The sequence below is a fragment of the Lactuca sativa genome, chromosome 8, assembly GCF_002870075.4.
Source record: "Lactuca sativa cultivar Salinas chromosome 8, Lsat_Salinas_v11, whole genome shotgun sequence".
Classification (NCBI taxonomy): domain Eukaryota; kingdom Viridiplantae; phylum Streptophyta; class Magnoliopsida; order Asterales; family Asteraceae; genus Lactuca; species Lactuca sativa.
Genome location: NC_056630.2, coordinates 197,835,450 through 197,854,055, shown reverse-complemented (window position 1 = coordinate 197,854,055; position 18,606 = coordinate 197,835,450). Strand labels below are relative to the sequence as shown.

General features: G+C 33.9%; 2 protein-coding genes across 2 annotated transcripts; both read right to left on the bottom strand.

Annotated features, from left to right (window-relative positions):
* Window positions 1-598: 598 nt before the first annotated feature.
* LOC111896197 (damage-control phosphatase At2g17340) lies at window positions 599-3,878 on the bottom strand. Its single transcript, XM_023892213.3, has 12 exons — window positions 3,572-3,878; window positions 3,195-3,260; window positions 3,006-3,072; window positions 2,846-2,914; window positions 2,595-2,735; window positions 2,060-2,188; window positions 1,880-1,966; window positions 1,712-1,786; window positions 1,522-1,599; window positions 1,332-1,409; window positions 1,017-1,079; window positions 599-898 (listed from the first exon to the last, which is right to left on the bottom strand). The coding sequence occupies exons 1-12, from the start codon at window positions 3,739-3,741 to the stop codon at window positions 815-817; spliced, it is 1,107 nt and encodes a 368-aa protein (XP_023747981.1). The 5' UTR covers window positions 3,742-3,878; the 3' UTR covers window positions 599-814.
* Window positions 3,879-5,007: 1,129 nt separating this feature from the next.
* On the bottom strand, window positions 5,008-6,394 carry LOC111896205 (uncharacterized). Its single transcript, XM_023892221.2, has 2 exons — window positions 5,999-6,394; window positions 5,008-5,424 (listed from the first exon to the last, which is right to left on the bottom strand). Exons 1-2 carry the CDS (start codon window positions 6,176-6,178, stop codon window positions 5,251-5,253), a joined length of 354 nt encoding a protein of 117 aa, XP_023747989.1. The 5' UTR covers window positions 6,179-6,394; the 3' UTR covers window positions 5,008-5,250.
* Between the last annotated feature and the right edge of the window lie 12,212 nt (window positions 6,395-18,606).

Below are 18,606 nucleotides of genomic sequence, written 5' to 3'. Positions count from 1 at the left end.
TATCAATGAACCCCACAATCCTATCTAGTTACCTTTGGTTTAAAACATGTCGAACTAAAATGACAATCCACGCAAGAAACCTTACCTAGAATTTTTTTCCTTTCTACCCTTTGGTTCCAACATACAAATCAAGGGCTTAGATCTCACAACCAATATTATCAATCATTAGTAAGGTTTAAATTTTACTTCCTTAAAGCCCAAATCGTTTACATGATCGAGTTACGACCCACAAACCCTGAATTTAAGAAACATCTGAAACAGGGTGTTACACTAATATACCCTTAAAGAGATAATTTTTAAAAAATGGTGAAATGATGACATTTGTCATAATTTTAGTGGGTAGAAATATTTGTTGACATAAAAGGTAAAAAACAATTTAATTTTTCTTCTAAATTATGATACTTTTTATTTTAATATTTTTATTTTAATATATCATTATGAGAGGTTAAATATCATCCTACTAAATGTTACTTATCGTCCTACTTACAAAATCATCACACAAAATCATCACAGGTGTCAAAATCAACACAAAATCATCATAGGTGTCAAAATCAAAAGATAAGATGAGGAAAAAGAATTAGTATTTTACACATGACAATTATTGAATACGTAGGAGCATTAATTAGGAACCAATTTAATTTTCACATCACCTACACTTCCCACTTATCAAAATATTCTTTCGAACTAAGAAAGTGGTTAGGCAAAAAAAAAAGACACCAGATTCATTGTGTGTGTCATCATCTACAGAGTACAAACTACTACACTTCCTCCTCAAAGTTATATATATATTTTATAGTTTTCAGAAAGAATTAAATCAACAAGTTGCAACTTCATTGAACTTGAATACACAATCGTACAGCCTCCCACCAAGGAACTGGGCAACCTCTTGATGCTTCACCTGTTTCATTCATTCATTCCAACATTTCAACTATTAATATTAATAACCAAAACCAAAAGGAAAAAGGAATTGAACAACACAAGAATCAAGAATCTAACTAATTAATAATTAGTATTACCATTCCAATCTTGAGGGAATCACACTTAAATTGAGCATAAAGATTTGTCTCGATTCCTCGACCCTGCCAAGCCATTATAATAACATTGCAAATTGCAATCATAATCAGAATCCTTCTGCAAATGGAAGAATGAGGGTATTTTGGTCTTTAACTATTATATACTTAATGAGGGTATTCATACTCTTGTCTTTTAATGAAAAAAGAAAGACTGGAATTGAATTACTTCCAGCTTTCCCTATAAATACTGAATTTATACAGTCAGGGATAAAAAGGTCATTATCTGCGTATGGTTAATAATAATAGAAAAGGACTCACCATTCCTTCACAAATTACCAGGTCAGCATCACTTGCCAGGTATGCAAGCTCTTGTGACACGCTGGCAAGATCAATTACCTGTCATATCAAATTATCAATTATACTCAACAAATTAACAAACACATAATCAAACCATGAAGCAACTAATCAAAAAAAAATTGAAAAAAAAAAAATCATTTCAGTGTCTTACCGGTAAATCATTACCAGAATTGGCAATCAAAAGATTCTGAATATCAACACCCAAAAGCTTTCCATTTTCATCCTTCAACTGATAGAAAACCACATTAAGAATTAAGATCATCAACCATGAACTAATCACACATCAACATTTATTATAATATTAATTAATCAAATACTATCTATTAGTTAATTAGTAGTACCTTTGAGATGATCTCCAGTAGCTCATGATAAGTTACATCATTGATAGAAGGCAGGTCATTAGCTGCCAATACAACCTGTATATATAATACTAATACATGAGTGTTCTGGATGATGGAAAATGACCATTTTACCCCTATCTATGGAACTATAGAGTTATGAGATCCAACCTTTGTCCCATGACGAAGTAATTCTCTAGCAAAAGGCAATATACCCAAAACAATATCTGCACCTGAATTATCCACAAATATCACAGCCTGTTTTTTCATGATAAAAATGTAACAAGTTAGTTATATGTCTTAACTGAAAAACCAATATCCATAATTATTTGAAGAAGAAGAAGAAGTTGCCTTTTTCCAAGGTTTCTTGCTCCATTTTGAAATGAAAGCATCCAAATCATCAATAACCCAAGGTCGAGGAACAATATTTTGACAACTGGCCAAAAAGGACATTCCATCTTTTGAGAATAACTCTGCAAGCTTCAATAGTCATGAAAAAATTTGCACTGTAAGTAATCAAGATTTTGTTTATGGACATTAAACTTTGAAAAATCTACCTAATTATAGATGTGAAAATTGTTTTATATTTGATTAGAATTGCTGTAATTGGGTAGTTTTTTTCAAGATAGAATGCTGTAATAGGAAGAAAATGTTACAGGTCTAGAGAGAAGAATTAGTAAGGGTAATTCTGTCTTTTACTATCTTTGCACTTCTTTAACTAGGTGCAGGAAGTTAGTTACAATTAGTTAGATGGGAAGCTAGTTACAGGAGGAGTTGTATAAATAAATGACAAGGGTAGTTATGTCTTTTGTATGCCTTGTGTATTGGTCTAGTAATATGTGTTCATATGAACTTATGAATATTTCCATGAGGGATGGCTGCATACCTGTGCAGAACCTAGATCAAATATGTTCCCTGCAAATATTCCTCTGACCAAATTCTCCATTCGCTTTGATTCATCTTCAATAGCATCATTCAACTCAACAACTTCCTTAAATAAGGTTATTGCTTTGGCATTTTCTTCTTCCTAGAGCATCAAATTGAAAAAAAGAACTCCATTAATTTACAATTTCCAGGTTTGATATTACAACTTACAACAAATTAATGAAAAAAGAGCTCCCTTAAATATATTATCACCTTAACTTTCTTGAATATGTCTCTGAAACCAACCTCTCTGAGGATAAGCTCACGCATACGACAAAGATGCTGCAATAATTTTAAACCATGAAAACATTTTGGTTCTTAATGGCATTTCAAATTTCATCAGGTATATAGAAGAGAGGAAGTTTTTGCTTACTATGCAATCAGGTGGTCCACCATGGCTTTCAGGATCTTTTTTGAAGTCCTCTAGTAATTCAGTATACCTTACATGGTTTAACAGTGCGTTTTTGCCAGTGAGTTCGATATCCAGAAAAGCTAATCCATGTATGATCTATGTGCAATTGAACTGAACCTTAATCCAGAGGCTAAAGGAAGATACTAATACCTTTGAGCAAACTTTTCAGCTTTAGCAGGAGCATCGGAGACAGTATCATCGCTTTCTGCTCTCTTCCTGTCACACAGAGAAAACAAAACAAACACATGTGAGGGATTCATACAAAATCAAATTAGGTTAGAGAAATCACTTGCACACCTTATACTAAGAAAAACGAAATCTCAATCGCAAACAACATTTAAGAAACTTTACTTGTATATTCAGAAAGCATAAAATTGAATAATGAAGTGAAGTTTTCTTATTGAACAGGTGTCAGTAATAGAGATCTAGTTGCAGAACCAGAATCTAATTGAATTCCGGTTACCACAACCACGATCACGAGTGAAATAACCAAAGTGCGTATCAGGAGTTCAATGAGAAGTGCATACTTGAAAGAGGGAATCGAATTGGCGAAGAGGTTGATCCAAGAGAGCTCAGTGGGAGTTGGTTTCTTGGGGTTATCAGAGGGGAACCTGTAGGGGATCGTGCATGCCCTGTAATTGGTCTCGATCGGCGTAATCAACAAGGGGAACGCCACCATCTCTCCCGAGCTCTCCATTTCTCCGATCTTTCTTCTTGCCTTCGTTTCCACCAACCAAAAACACAGCAGACAGAACTCAGAAGCAGTGAGTTAATCAGTGATGAATGAAAATGGTGGCGTGGCTTTTCCGATCGATCGGTTTCAGACTTTCAGTTTCGGTAAATTACATGAAGACCCCTCGTACTGTAAAATAATAACGGATATGCCCCTCAAACTTATCATCGCATTCGTATAATCATTATCAACCCTTCATTTCGTTTTTGTATTGTTCATTAAATCAAAATGACAAGTGGAATAAACGAATTTGATTCCAAAACACTTGTGCTTTTATGCTTTCTTAAAAAATATATAATTATTATTATTATTTTCTTTTTTTTTTTTTTACAATTTTGACACCTAAAATGAAGTAATTAATGTTTGTGCCATCTTGAGACCAAAAATAAGATGTTTGATTTTTAAGAGGCAAAATATATGTATTTTTTTTAGTATTATTTGCAGACTAAGATGTTGACCAAAAGTTTGCGGCATGTAAAAAATTTGTTTGATTGTTAAAGTCTGGAAATTGATAAATGATCTTGTTAAGACTAAACGTAAGAAATAACAACATATTTCGTTTATTTATGTATTATAGCATCATACTTTTGTTTTGTTCTGTTACATACACATACTCATATTTTTTTCTCACTATGAAAAGTTCTACGACGTAATAGTATTGTACTTTCAATCTTTTTGTTCGTACGACATTTTTATATTGAAAAAATCTAACCAATTATAGCATTATCAATATTACAAAAATCGTTAAGCATTCCTAGGATAGTTGACTAGTGAGTAGCAAGTACTCACCCTAGAGGAGGAATGCTCATATTGGGTAATTATAAAGAAATTAATTTTGAAAAAATTATCTATATAACAAATATCATAATTTATTAAAATTTAAATCAAAACAAGAAAATGTTTAATAATATATGATCTATGTTAAAATAATTACTTAGCAATCATGGTTGTTTATTTGAAAAAAAAAATTAAAAATCTCAAGTTTGACCGAGTTTTTCCGAGTTGTCCAAGGTGGCCAAGTTGGAACGATTTTCTCAGAGTTTGACCCAAGTTTGATTGATTCCGAGTTTTTTAATAGATTTTCAGAAAAGCGCCTCGACTCATGGCCATCTAAGTGATTGGGTGAGTATGTCGAGTTTTACAACACTAACAATATTTAGATGACATTCCCATAACTTGGTGGGTTTTTCAGAATACAATGTTGTAATAGAAACAAATTTACAGAAAATGTTAAAAACCAAATCAATTTTCTTCAAAAATCAAGAATCGGTCACTATAAGACCTCATTTGTTACATACAAATGACATGACATAACAAAACAAACAACATTGCATTTGGCATGTATTGGATTGGGACTACTAAAATTATAAACAATAAGTTATCTACACATACATCCAACTAATGCCAACAAAATAAATTCGTTAAAGAATAACAGAATGTCCATCCAATCGATTAAAAAGGGAATCTTCACCCTTATTTTTTGGCCTTTGAGAACCTAAGGCATCGGTATTTTTCACCACTTACAGTAATTTCAAGAGCCCCATCAAGATTATCTTGATTCGATGCAGTTCCCATTAACACACTCTTTTCTTTCTCAAGGTTTTCCCTTTCCATCTTCAATTTTACTTCTTGCCTCACAATCTCTGCCTGAAACAATAAATAAATATAACACAAAATGTCCAAAGTTTGTGCACAATTTACCAATATGATATAAAACATGACATGCTTTACTTGAAGGTCACAGATTGAACATCTTGAATCAACTCTTAAAATTTTCCCATATTGGGTTTTTAAAGCTATATCGAATGCAAATAGATGTCTAAAGGGGGGAGAAGATCAAGATCCTAGAGTATTTTATCCCTTAGATGCAAGATCCATGGTATAATCACCATAGTTAGCATCAAAATCTAATTAACATCTGTCTTCAATGGTTACAAGTTACAACTACATATGGGCATTTCCTTGAACTGTAAGCCTTTTGAAAGATCATTAGCACATCAAAACTAATGGCTGATTGTAAAGCATCCAAATAGTGTCCTTTATACACACATCATTGCAAAGCTGGAATAATGTATGATTGAAGAGAGAATGGTGTCCTTTCATCTATTCTACAGGATCAATCCAAAGGTAATAAAATGGTAGAAGTAACTAAAGTTTATATAAATACAAGAGTTCACACAACTGATTATAAACAGATGATTAAAGAAGAAATTGATCGGACCTCTCGACGAGAGAGTTCGGCTTTCCAGGCAGCTTCACGCTCGGCTACCTCACGTTCGCGCTCTTCGATATAACTCTGCATCTCTCTCTCCTTCATGTTTCTATCTTGTATGTCTGCATCGAGAGCTTCTTTCAATTCCTCAACGAATTTCTCGACCACTGTCTTTATCCTCAAAGACATCTTCTCTTACTCTTTACTGATAAAACTTGTGGCTCCGGTTGATTGATTGTTATGAGAAAGATCACACAGCCGCCGTTGAGTGAAACTTAGTTTCACGACGGAGAAGGGGCCGGTATAAATGGTTATTTGTTTGTATCTGTTATTTGTTGGGGGTTTCAATTGGAGGGGCACCGCAACTCCGCAAGCTGAAGGGCGAGGAGAGAAGGGTAGTAAATGAGAAATTGTGAAGATTTAGGTGCGTTTGGTTATACAAAACTTTTTTGGAAAAATTTGGAAAACTGTAAAACTCGTTTTTCTAACTTACATGTAATTTGGAAAATTGAAAATTTTCAGTTTCTTGGAAAATTTTGGAAAATTGAACGAATCAAACGCGTTTTCAAAATTTTTATTTTTTTTGGAAAATTTTCTTAGAAAACTGGAAAATTTTCCACAACCAAATGTACCATTAGCTTTGAATTGTATTAATTTCTCATTTCAAAGAGTTTTTTTTTTTGGGCAAATCTATTCTACTCATATACTATTTCTAATTCTCGAATCCTAGACCTCAAGTAAAATAGACAACACCGAATACCGTTGGCCTAGAAGAAATTATGATTTTTAAAATTTTCTTCTTATATAGTTAAAACAAGTAACTTGTTAACTATTTAAAGCAAATATTGTTGTATGATAAATAATTAGTCTTAATATTCTTTTAAACGATTTAACAATGTTATTAACTACTACATGCAAGTTACTTTTTTGAGTTATTTAACCATTATATATCAGAAAAAAAAAATTATATACGATCAATTACCTTCTGTGTCATTTTTGTGGGATCTTAAGATCAAAATCTCGATCTTACAGATTCGGAAATGATCCCACATAGGATCTCAATCTTAACAATATTTTTAACTTATTTAGCATAAATAGAACCAAAATAAAACTTGAATGGTGAAATGAATTTGAAATTTGATTAATATTTAAGACATTATTTAAAAATATATCTCTCTTGCAACTTTTCCCCCTTAACAAATTCAGTTATCAATATTAGGTTTTATTGTATTTCCCCTAATAAATAAACCATTTAAATGAGACTAAATGACAATTTTACTAAGAAATTCTAAAAAATAAATTTCATAATATTCATTGTTTTTAAAAATAAGAGGGGTTGGGAGGAAATAAGAAGAAATACGAATAGGTAAAGAGTTTGTCTTAACAAATTAAGTCATTTTCTCCGAATAAAAAAAAAAACAATCATATATAATTGTGCCTTAATACATTCTCTTGAAGTTTATCTGAAAGCATTAAATTCAAAGATATATATCACAAGTTAATTAACCTATTAGCAACATATTGGAGAAGCTCGTTATTGACAAAACCAAGAATGGTTAGATCAACCAATTGGCATTGGCTCCTATCGACGCTCCACATGGCAGGGTCTTTGCCAATGTTACGCCAACTTGTGCAAACTTTCTATGCATTCTCAAGTATGTTAAAAGCACTGATTCCATGTAGAATATTCGTGGTTACAATGTTTGGGAGCTCCAATAAATTCCTCGTTTGTTGTTGATTCACATTTGACTTTGATGTCGTGGGTGGCATTGTAACTTTATCATATACAAAATTACATTTACATATGGTATTATAGCATCTTACTAAACATCTTTATCTTTAGTATAAATAAACTTTGTGGTCTATTAAATGAAACTAATTGCTTCTTTTTCAAGAATTCAAGATCAAAGTCAAAGTTAATATATATATATATATATATATATATATATATATATATATATATATATATATATATATATATATATATATATATATATATTGAAAACCATTAAGTAAGTACATGAATATTTAAAGATATAAAATATGATTTCCAATAAACCAAGAATTAATCAGGCATAACAATTTTATGACTTTAAACATTAACATAAATAAATATCAAGCAGAGAACCGATGTGAAGTACTTGAAATGAAATGCAACGAGCGTTTAGATAGAAGGGTAATTAGACAATGACATAGAGAGATGCACTGAGAGAAAAATATTTAGATCCCCCATGAGACTCTATTCTTAATTTACTTCAAAACTTTGAACCCTCATTCTCTTATCTCTCTAAACTTTTCAAGCCTACAACCTGCCCTCGTCTACCGTTCATACCTCATCGTCCGACGACACACCTCCGTCGAATTGGTACATGATAAATCTTTGATGGCTTTTCTACTTACCGCAACTCCCCTCTACAATCCTTTCTTTTTCGCCAACTGAAAACTGTAGCAACAAACCTAGGATAACAATGAAAATAAACTGATGATCGATCTCCTCCTCATTTCCGATGATCGATTCGCATCTTCGTCTATCTCCGATGATCGATTCAATTCTCAACTGATCTGCTAATTTTTCCATTTCGATCCCAGAATCTGCCCTAATTCATCGCTCACACAGTGGATATTGACGACTGACCACAATGACCATCAATTTCAACAACAGTAACCTATAATTGGAGGAGACAATCAATAATGACACAATATTACTCTATTTTTCCTCTTATTTTAAGATTCCTATGTGTTTAGAGATTTTAAAACCATATTCATCATTTGAAGGCATATGAAAAGGTAAAGAGAAGATCCTGATGTTCCAAATTTTGCTAATCAGTTATAAACTATGTAACATTCATAAAATTCATGAAAAAAATTAACTTTTAAAATAACCCAAAAATCATCATTGTTTACAACTAGTTTTCAAAACGGGTTCAATATCAAAGTAATCCCAATATCATGAAACAAAATATGAAAATGTGCACGATCACGCATTCGCCTTCATGCGGTTCTCTAAGGTACCTGAAACATAATCCAAAACTGTAAACTTAAAGCTTAGTGAGTTCCCCCAAAATACCGATACATAAAAAATAACACAAATAAAATGACAGCATGCAATGGGTCCATAGCTAACAGAATGGATTACCCAAGTTCTAATGGCGTGAGGTGCGGCGTGGCGGCAACGCCAAGCCTCAAGCTTAAAGAGCTATGGCGAGCCATGGCGTTTTTCAAGACGTGATGTAAGGCGACGATTTTGTATTAATTTATAATTATATTACCACATAAATAAAAATTTATATTAAATATAACTACTTTTTAGAGTGTTATATCAATAACTAATAGCAATAAGTTAACAAAAAACAAAGTACTTGTATCCCCGATTAGAAAAGACATAACGAGGCGCAAAAACGCATGCCTGAAACGAAAAAACACGCACTATAACACACCATAACGCACCATGGCACGCCATATCACGCCTTGACACGCGTCATGCCTAAAAGCAACGTTATGAAGATTTTCATAATAGCGAAGCCACGCCTCACGCCATGGCACGCCTTGGAACACTAGTATTACCCCTGAGCCCATAGCATAAGTTTGGCTTGCCCCTGGGCCCACAGCTTATGACTGGCTTGTTCCCCGGCCTGGTAAGTCCTTGGACTGAATTCCACTAAGCCCTCAATACAATCCTGACATGCCTCTCCTGGCCTTCAGCTCGTATCTGGAATGCTCATAAGCCCTCAATATGAGTCTGGCATGCTCTCCTTAGCCCTCAGCTCATATCTGACATGCTCCAGGGTTTGTTGGCTACAACACGAAGCGGTACAACATCAACCCAACCCACACAATGTGTCGACATATCACAAATAATATCATATACAGATAAACAGACAATATCAAAGGTAATCCTACAAATCTACCAAACTAGCATATCAAACTAGCATGCATATCTATTACATACTCAGCATATCAATAAATACCGGGTTATTAAACCAATGGGCCAGCCTTAGTGTTGTTGACCCCTAAGTATAGCGAGGAAAACTCACCTCACAAGCAACACAAAACTAATAAGGCTTGATTTCGTATCTCAACTCTCAACTCAAATGCCTACAACCACTAAGCGACCAATTCCATCAAAACCCAATAATACCTAAAATATCCTTAAAAATCAAACTTGGTCAACTCAAAGTCAACTGGTCAAAATTCATAAACCCACTGAGTCAACCCAAACGAGTCAACCCAACCAAGTTAACCCAGCCGAGTTAACTCGAAAATCGTTGAACCATGCGAGTACGCGGGGTGTACGCTGGAGGTACGCGCAGCGTACACAAGCTTTGCATTGACTGAATTACGGGGACATTGACCCCGCGTACTCCCTTCTACGTGGGGCGTACTCTCGCAGAGCGCAAAACTTCATTAAGTGCTTAATGGCTTAAGCACTTAAGCCCAAACTTTAGATCCATGGTCCAAATGCACCCCAGAGTCATAAAGTCTCCAACTTTATGACGTTAGACGTCCAAAAAGTCCTTAATATATGGTCTTAATCCATTAAGACCTTCTACAAGAAGCATGGAGCCAAACTAGCTAAAGGGACCTTATTTTTATGACTTAGAACCCTTCCTAGGGTCTGAATGGACAATTCAAAATGTTCAAAACCAAACATGCATAACAATATGATATTCGGGACAAGAAGACCATCATAAAGCTACCATTATGAGATCCAAGCAAACAAAGTATAAAGGTAACAACTTTTTAGCTTTTGGAGCTTCCCAATAAGGTGATCATCTAAGATCCACAAGCTAGCTTCAACTTCTAATCTCCTTGATGCAACTCCTTCTTCCTTAAGCACACAAATAACACACTTTTAGCTCAAAACACTCTCTTATGGGGTTAGGGTTTGCCAAAAATGACTCAAAGGCTTGGAGGCTGAAAGGATGAGGCTAAATGATTCGTAAAGGTGTTTAAATACCCTTCAAACCCTAAAAATTAGGGTGTCACCCGGAAATTAGTACACCCAATGTACATATGTGTACGCCCAGCGTACTAGGATGCGCCCTAGTACGCTTATCGTACTCACATGTACGCTCAGCGTACCACTCCTGCTCCTAAAAATACCATTTTGCCACTAAGGCTTCTTATGGCTTCATCTTTACAATCCAATGACCAAAATGACATAATTTAAAACCAAATGAAGGATTTGAAAATATCTAAAACTCGTGATGTTACAAACTAATTTTGGTGTGTTCAATTTTTCTATTTGAGCCTGAACAATTTCTATTTTTCTGTTAATTTAGACACCCATTTTAAGTTGATCTCCATTGCACACCAACTGTTTGATGTTATGCCTTGGTGAAATCTCTTTGGAGTTTCGTATTTATGATGTAATTGATATGCTAGCATTCACAAACGATTACCTTATATTTCTTTTCTAAAGCACAAATGCTTGCTTCTTCTATAGGAGTCTATTTAACCGGTGTTCAATGTTTGTTTCCTCATACATGATATGAATATATTTACATGTTGATTTATTTCCTTGCTCAAGTATACCATTGGAGAATGAATATTCATCATGAGTTGAAAATTTCTCCATTTGTGGAATCTGTGTTGATCTAATGTGATGGGTTTTATACAAACAATCATATGTGTGCATGCAACCCTAGAATTGGATCTATGTTTTCACTATTAGATACACAACATTATGAACACATAAAGAAAACCCTAATGTAGCCTACTATTTTCGAAATTCACCAAGAAGGTTAGATCACATACCTCTTGTTGTTATATTGCAATAACAACTTAAATCTTCAAACCCTAAGTCTTGAAAGTAAGTACCACAAGTGCAGTACCTCTAATGGCTCACAAACACCAAGAGCAAATGGAGAGACAAGAGAGAGAGGGAGGAGGTATGAAATTCGACCCTAAGAACCCTTTAGGAATGCATGGACGAATTCATGAGCCAAAGGGGTGTTTATATAGGTGTAGAGATTAGGGTTTCAGTCCTTATCCTTATCTTGTTGCTTGCCCACCAAGTAACAATAAGATAAGCCTTGAATGCCCTTATCTTTGGACGATTTCAAGGATCCTTATCCTCTTGATTTCGTCCAACCCATATCTAGGATAATCCTTACCCTACTTTGTAACTATCATATAATTACAATTCAGCTCCTCTAATTTAATTAATTACACTTAATCACAAAATTAATTCCTAATTAATTATTGACCAGTATTAATTAAACAAATATGATTTCTCCTTTAATATATTATTCTTATAACATATTAATAAATCACAATAACCTCTTTCTCTATTATTTCTCCAGTCAAGTTGCTTTGGTGAAGGCAACCCAAAAGGACCATGCACAATCGGGTCAAGTACTTGACAAATATGGTTACGGGCTTAGACACTAATCCAACAGTCTCCCACTTGGATAAGTCTAGTAACCAAAAATGCAAGTACAACTCGATTAGCAATCGTAGCTCTCAAAGACGTTGTCGAACTCTGATCTTATCAGTAACCTGTCCTTTAGATAAGGGATCATATATTCCTCCATTCTAGATATCGTATAGACGTGAGACATGAATTGAAATCATTCTCTTAATCTACGTTTTGTTTCTCGATTTACGATTTACGACGACTGACTAATTGAACAAATCAAATTAGCCCTAGCCCCGGCCGAGCATTTACGTTTGTCATCACTAAATCATCGAGGGACCCACAGATATCGCTTTTATCCCACTTTGGGTAAAAGGAACGGATAAACTTCGACTCAATGCTTGCTTGCACTCACTAACCAAATCACACACAACAATAATTTTTATAACACCAAGTTACTGGTGCATTTACATATTATCAATGTGCAACCGATTCGCAAGATACAACTCACACATCTCGGTTTCAAGAATACATGATATTATCGTCTCACCAATCTCTCATGACAAAATTCATGAAACAATCTAGGTGAGTGTGGGTTTAATCAAATGCTCAAAATCATATTCATAAGCACTCATGAACGTTGCATCAGACCTTTGCTATGTCTAACACATTTTAGACAATCTACAAACCAATCCATGACAGTCTTCATTCATACCTACTTCCAACGTATGATCGACTGTGAACCGTTTGAATAATTCTATTATTCTTAATAAAATCAATTATTCTGGAAGTCAAAACATGCAAAGTGAAACACAAGAATAATGTTAATCCTATATGGTCCCAAATCCTTGAGTATAAATAAAACACCTTTATTTAATCACCATACCGATTACTCATTATCCATTGTTTAACGTTTCAGATAATCAACTTTATAACTCGAATCATAACCACAATTGTCTCATGCTCCAAGCATGCACACTTAGGTTTCCTATGGTCCATACTTTGTGAAATAGATCAAATGAACACATTTTCAATCACACTCATTTCACAACTCCCAATTCTTATCATGAGTACAAGAATATCAAATTCTTGCCACTTATAGAGTATGTCAAATTCTAATATTTTATACAATGATCCTCTTGTGAAGTCAAGGCACAAAACCACAAAGACTCGGCCAACGAAAACACAAGGTACTCTATCAAAAATTGTTACAGAACAATTCTATAGATGTGATGTCTCTCACTCAAAGTACATTCCTTTGAACATCCTTTTGCATAAAATTTTCTAATCTAGACATAAATTCTTAATTTCCAACTCCCAATTATGGAAACATTTACATATTTACCATATGACAACTCATTCTTAATAGAATCTTATCTATTCATAATAATGTCGATATGGTCCATCCAATACCATACTTCCAACTACTCACAAGCGACCAATCCTCAACGAACTTTGGATCGTCCTTTGATAGTAGTTTAATTATCTTAGTCAAAACCGATTCTTGTCCTTTTTCCCTCTTAATGCGCTAGACATTTGAAAAATTTTTAGAATGGTCAAATATTATATCACTTGCAATCGATCCTATACCCGAAGCGTATGGGACACGATGCATAATGTCTTACATAAAGATACGATACTCTATTAATCTTCTGCCATAATATTTTATGTGTCACGTTCTTACAATTCGAACTCTGAAGAGGGATACCGTACTCATAATCGAAATTTAAGAACACACTATGTATCCTTTGACTAAATTTATTTAAAATTTCTTAATCTAAGCTTTACATTATGAAACGAAGTACAATATTCTCTCCCTAAATTATAGCAAAACAACTTTTTAACCCTTACGACTTTGAAAAGCACAACACTTGTTTTCTATAATTAATATTGCTAACTTGGAATACTTACCATAATAATCATGCTCTCACTTACATGATGATTATTTCTTTACCAGCATAACACTTATGCTCCCACTAGCTTCGACATGTATTCAGAAATCAGCTGAACTTCTAGAAAACAATTTCTTAAGTTCATATTTCTAATACTAGATACTTCAATAAGACTCTATCTAAGCTTCTCAAACTCATACACTTTTCCTTGGACAGCTCATATGTATATGTCTAAACGATTCTAGGACTCATATCAATAAGTCTAAGATGTTCAGACCTATTTGCGATTTCCCACAATTCGAACTATGAAGAGGTATGCCGTAATCAAAGTTGAATTTGAGAAACCCAAATCACATAATGCTATCTTCAAAATCTCTCTTAGTGAAAGCGTTTCCTCACAATCATTCTCATGAATGAAAGAAACCTTATGACACTTAGATTTTGTGGTGTATTCGTTCCCATCCATGTGAATTCGTCATAACCATAATCACAAGATAATGCCAGTGACAAATCCAAACTCTTATGGATAGAACTTGTTCTTCTTAATTTCTTGCTATCAAGGGTCCCACCATTACTTCCAAGTTATTGAGCAGCCCACTCCTTCATTTCAATGTACATTCCATTAAACAAGGTGACTTGCCCCTATACAATCCATTGAGAACTCGTAGAACTCATATGCATAATTAACTCAATTGGAATGGCACATAAACAAAAAATAGTGTCAACACGATAGGTTGCAAACCTCAAGTCGTGTGCTAGCAATGATTGATAAGGTTTATTCTTGATTTGTTCTTGAAACATTTCAAGACCATTAAGACTCCCACTGAGTCCTTGACATATAAGATTCTCTTGTCAAGAAATATTCCTTGACAAACAAATATTCAAGAGTTAGTGTAGCTTTTACTAGACAAAACACTTCACATGATTGGTCCTAGTTGGTCTTTGTCTTCTCCAAGACATCGCAAATTAACAATTTCAAATGTGCAAGAATAAGAAAACCCTTCTTCCAAATTTCACATTTGATGAATGTTATAAACCTTCTTAATACTTGTCACTCAATTCACAATCTTGGAGTATAACTCTAAGACTTGATATTGGAACGAAGTATGATTGACTTCTTGATTTAACCATTTCCACAATTCTCGATTCCTCTTCTTAGACATACAAATTATACTAAGAATCACTTAGAGGATCAATTGAAATATGGTTCTTAATCATTAATACTTATCATAAAAGGTACTCTCCCTTCTTCTTAGAACAGAGAAACCTTTATCTTTCTGTCTACTTGATTCTTCTTATTCGTTCTGCTATTGATTGAAACTCTTTTAATCAACCCAAAATTATACTCAATCTTATAAGTATAACCATATTCACTAAACTTTAGTAAATCATGACGAATATCTTTGTCACTCTTGTGGTAGACTTGATCAACGTACGCCCTAGTGTACTCAATCTCTTAGTCCTTAAATTGACACTTTGTCATAAATTAGTCTAAATTTCCCAAATGTGAAAGTTTTCATTCATCATGCAATACTTGTTGCATGATTCCAAGTTCCTATCCACTTGAAACTTGGGCGATGAGAAACTCTCCCTATTTGGTAAACTCTTGACACTTCCACAAACAACCTAATTAAGAATCAAATCCATTTTGCTAATAATAGAAGTACACAAATATCAATTTTTCATATACGCCATTGTAAGGATAAACAAATAAGATAAAACCAAAATTTATTTTATTCATAAAAGCAGCGGAAAACATGTCCTTACAATGCAAAATTCGAATGAAAAACTATGTAATCAAATACTCCTAACAAATCTATCATAACTTCCTAAGCTTAAAATCTGATCTTCGAATCCATGCGATCGTAATCCATTTTTGTGTGATCAGACTCATCTTGCTCTTCCATCAAACTTCCTCTATTTTCTCTAATCCTGCAAAACATTCAAATGTAATCTTATCACATTATGTATAAAGAATAGGAATTTAATGGAGTTAGATAGTGGATTTTATACCTGAAGTAGAGCCATACTTCTTGACTCTCCCATCTCTTAGACTCTTCTGGTCCTTTGGGCAGCTTCCTATCCATTGCCCTTTCTCTTGGCAGCTAAAACAGGTGGGTTCTTCTAGAATGTCTACGGAAGCATGGTTGGTTGAATTACCAGACAAATATGCTCCATTAGTTCGCCAAATCATTTTTGATTCAGCAGCAATAAGCATATAAGTTAAGTCAATGAGGGTCGCGTCAAGATCCATCATATAATACTCTTTTTTGAACTTATCATATGATTTAGGGAGTGACTGAAGAACCCACTCCACAGCCAACTTATTGGAAAAAGACGCACTCTACATAATCAACCTATCGATGTGTGATTTCATCCCTAGGACGTGAGCACACACGGGTTTACCATCTTCATGTTCCATTGCCAATAGGGTTTCGGTGATCTTGAACCTTTCAAATCTTCGATCTTGTGGGTTGGGGAGAACAGCGGGAGGAGGAGGAGGGAGTGAAATCAAGCTAGTCCACATTGATCCTTCACTTTGGAACAAGCTTTCACTTTCAACAGGAATACCTTTTCCTTGGGATTCGGGAAGACCACGGTTAGAGTCAGACATCTACAAAATGGGAGAAATTTCAAGTTAGTTGATTGAATCCTTAATGAAACACCCAAATGAGACATTAAGGCTAGGATCCAACAACATTATTTACACATTAGAAGAGGGATGCCGTAATCCAACATGCAAATAATTTGGAGGTAAGTGAATGACGATTCACTAATTCTTCACCATGAAAAACATAAAGGCTTAAGTTTTAAATGTATTAAGAATTCCTAGATTTCCTTTGAGATTCATTGAACTTTTTAATGGCATGTTTAAATCTCGATATGCCCCTCTCGTTTGTGACTGGGATGCCGAGGATCACAAAGTGGGTGTGAATAACCATGCAAATGTACATGGTACCCTCATTGTTAAAGTCACCTATTCGATGTGCCGGTAAACCACACACGCTCCATCGAACTATGACAAACATTGAGTCACCCTTTGCCACCTTTGCTTAGAACCAATTAGTGTGTCGGTTAACCATACACGCTCCACTAACTTCTTAGCAAGGGTGCAAAGTGTAATTTCATGGGATTGCATCAATTTCACTTTTGCCTAAAGTAACTAGGATTGGGAATTTGCAAAAGCGTTTAGTTACTTTACATAGATTCATTATACTTATTAATGAATAGAGGATTGCCCTATCCTACCCGTTCGGCTAACGACCCTCCACCAATCAAGGAAGCGGTGGGTAAGAGTGGATACCCATTAAACGACCATTTTATAGGCCATAACCTTATACCCCCTTTTAGACCGGCTTCGTGAATGAGGCCTACTAACGATAAGACTAGCATTTTAGTTATACATATATAATATTAGACTTTTAATGTTATACATAGTATAAGGGTGTATTTTACACTTTTAAAATGCTAGGTGGTTTAAATTACACTTTTAACTAAACCATATCATTATGGATTTATTAACTCTCTTTTAATTATACACTTAATTAATTTAATAAAACCATAAGGGTTTAATTTGAACTTTTCAAAATTAGGGTTTTAGAATTTATACTTTCAAAATTAAACTTTTAATCTAACAATTTAAATTCCAAAAGTTGAGGGCAGGTTTTGAAACTTTTCAAAACAATTAGGTTTTAATCTCACTTTAAAATTTTCGAATTTAAGACTATTTAAATTAAAATTTTAAATATTAAAACTCTTGATTTAATAATTATCTTAAATTAAACTATTAATTTAAATTATCAAATCATAAGGGATTATCTAAATCATAAGGATAATTACCATTTAAACATTTAACTTATCCTAATCCCTTAAATCCCTCTAAATTTCGAAAATAAGGGATGGGATAATTCAAAATCTTTAATTACCATATATAACTATTAAAGGATAATTACAAGAGATGAGATAATCCAAATCCCTAAAATTTAGGATATTATCTTGGGGTGGAGGCTAATTTCGAAAATCCTAGGGTTTACAAACCCAAGATTTCGAAATCTTGAGGCTTAAGTAAATACAATTGTATAATACTAATTGAAAACAAGTTAACCAAAGGCTCTGATACCACTGATGTGTTTTATACAAACAATCATATGTGTGCATGCAACCCTAGAAATGGATCTATGTTTTCACTATTAGATACACAACATTATGAACACATAAAGAAAACCCTAATGTAGCCTACTATTTTCGAAATTCACCAAGAAGGTTAGATCACATACCTCTTGTTGTTATATTGCAATAACAACTTAAATCTTCAAACCCTAAATCTTGAAAGCAAGTACCACAAGTGCAGTACCTCTAATGGCTCA

What these genes read in the sequence shown, in the direction of transcription:
- LOC111896197 (XM_023892213.3), bottom strand. Translation starts at nt 3,741, where the DNA reads ATGGAGAGCTCGGGAGAGATGGTGGCGTTCCCCTTGTTGATTACGCCG. An exon ending in TTGATCTAGGTTCTGCACAG is followed by an intron (nt 2,189 to 2,594) that starts GTATGCAGCCAT and finishes TGACTATTGAAG; the next exon opens with CTTGCAGAGTTATTCTCAAA. An exon ending in ATTCCCTCAAGATTGGAATG is followed by an intron (nt 899 to 1,016) that starts GTAATACTAATT and finishes TGAATGAAACAG; the next exon opens with GTGAAGCATCAAGAGGTTGC.
- LOC111896205 (XM_023892221.2), bottom strand. Translation starts at nt 6,178, where the DNA reads ATGTCTTTGAGGATAAAGACAGTGGTCGAGAAATTCGTTGAGGAATTG. An exon ending in CCGAACTCTCTCGTCGAGAG is followed by an intron (nt 5,425 to 5,998) that starts GTCCGATCAATT and finishes TTATTGTTTCAG; the next exon opens with GCAGAGATTGTGAGGCAAGA.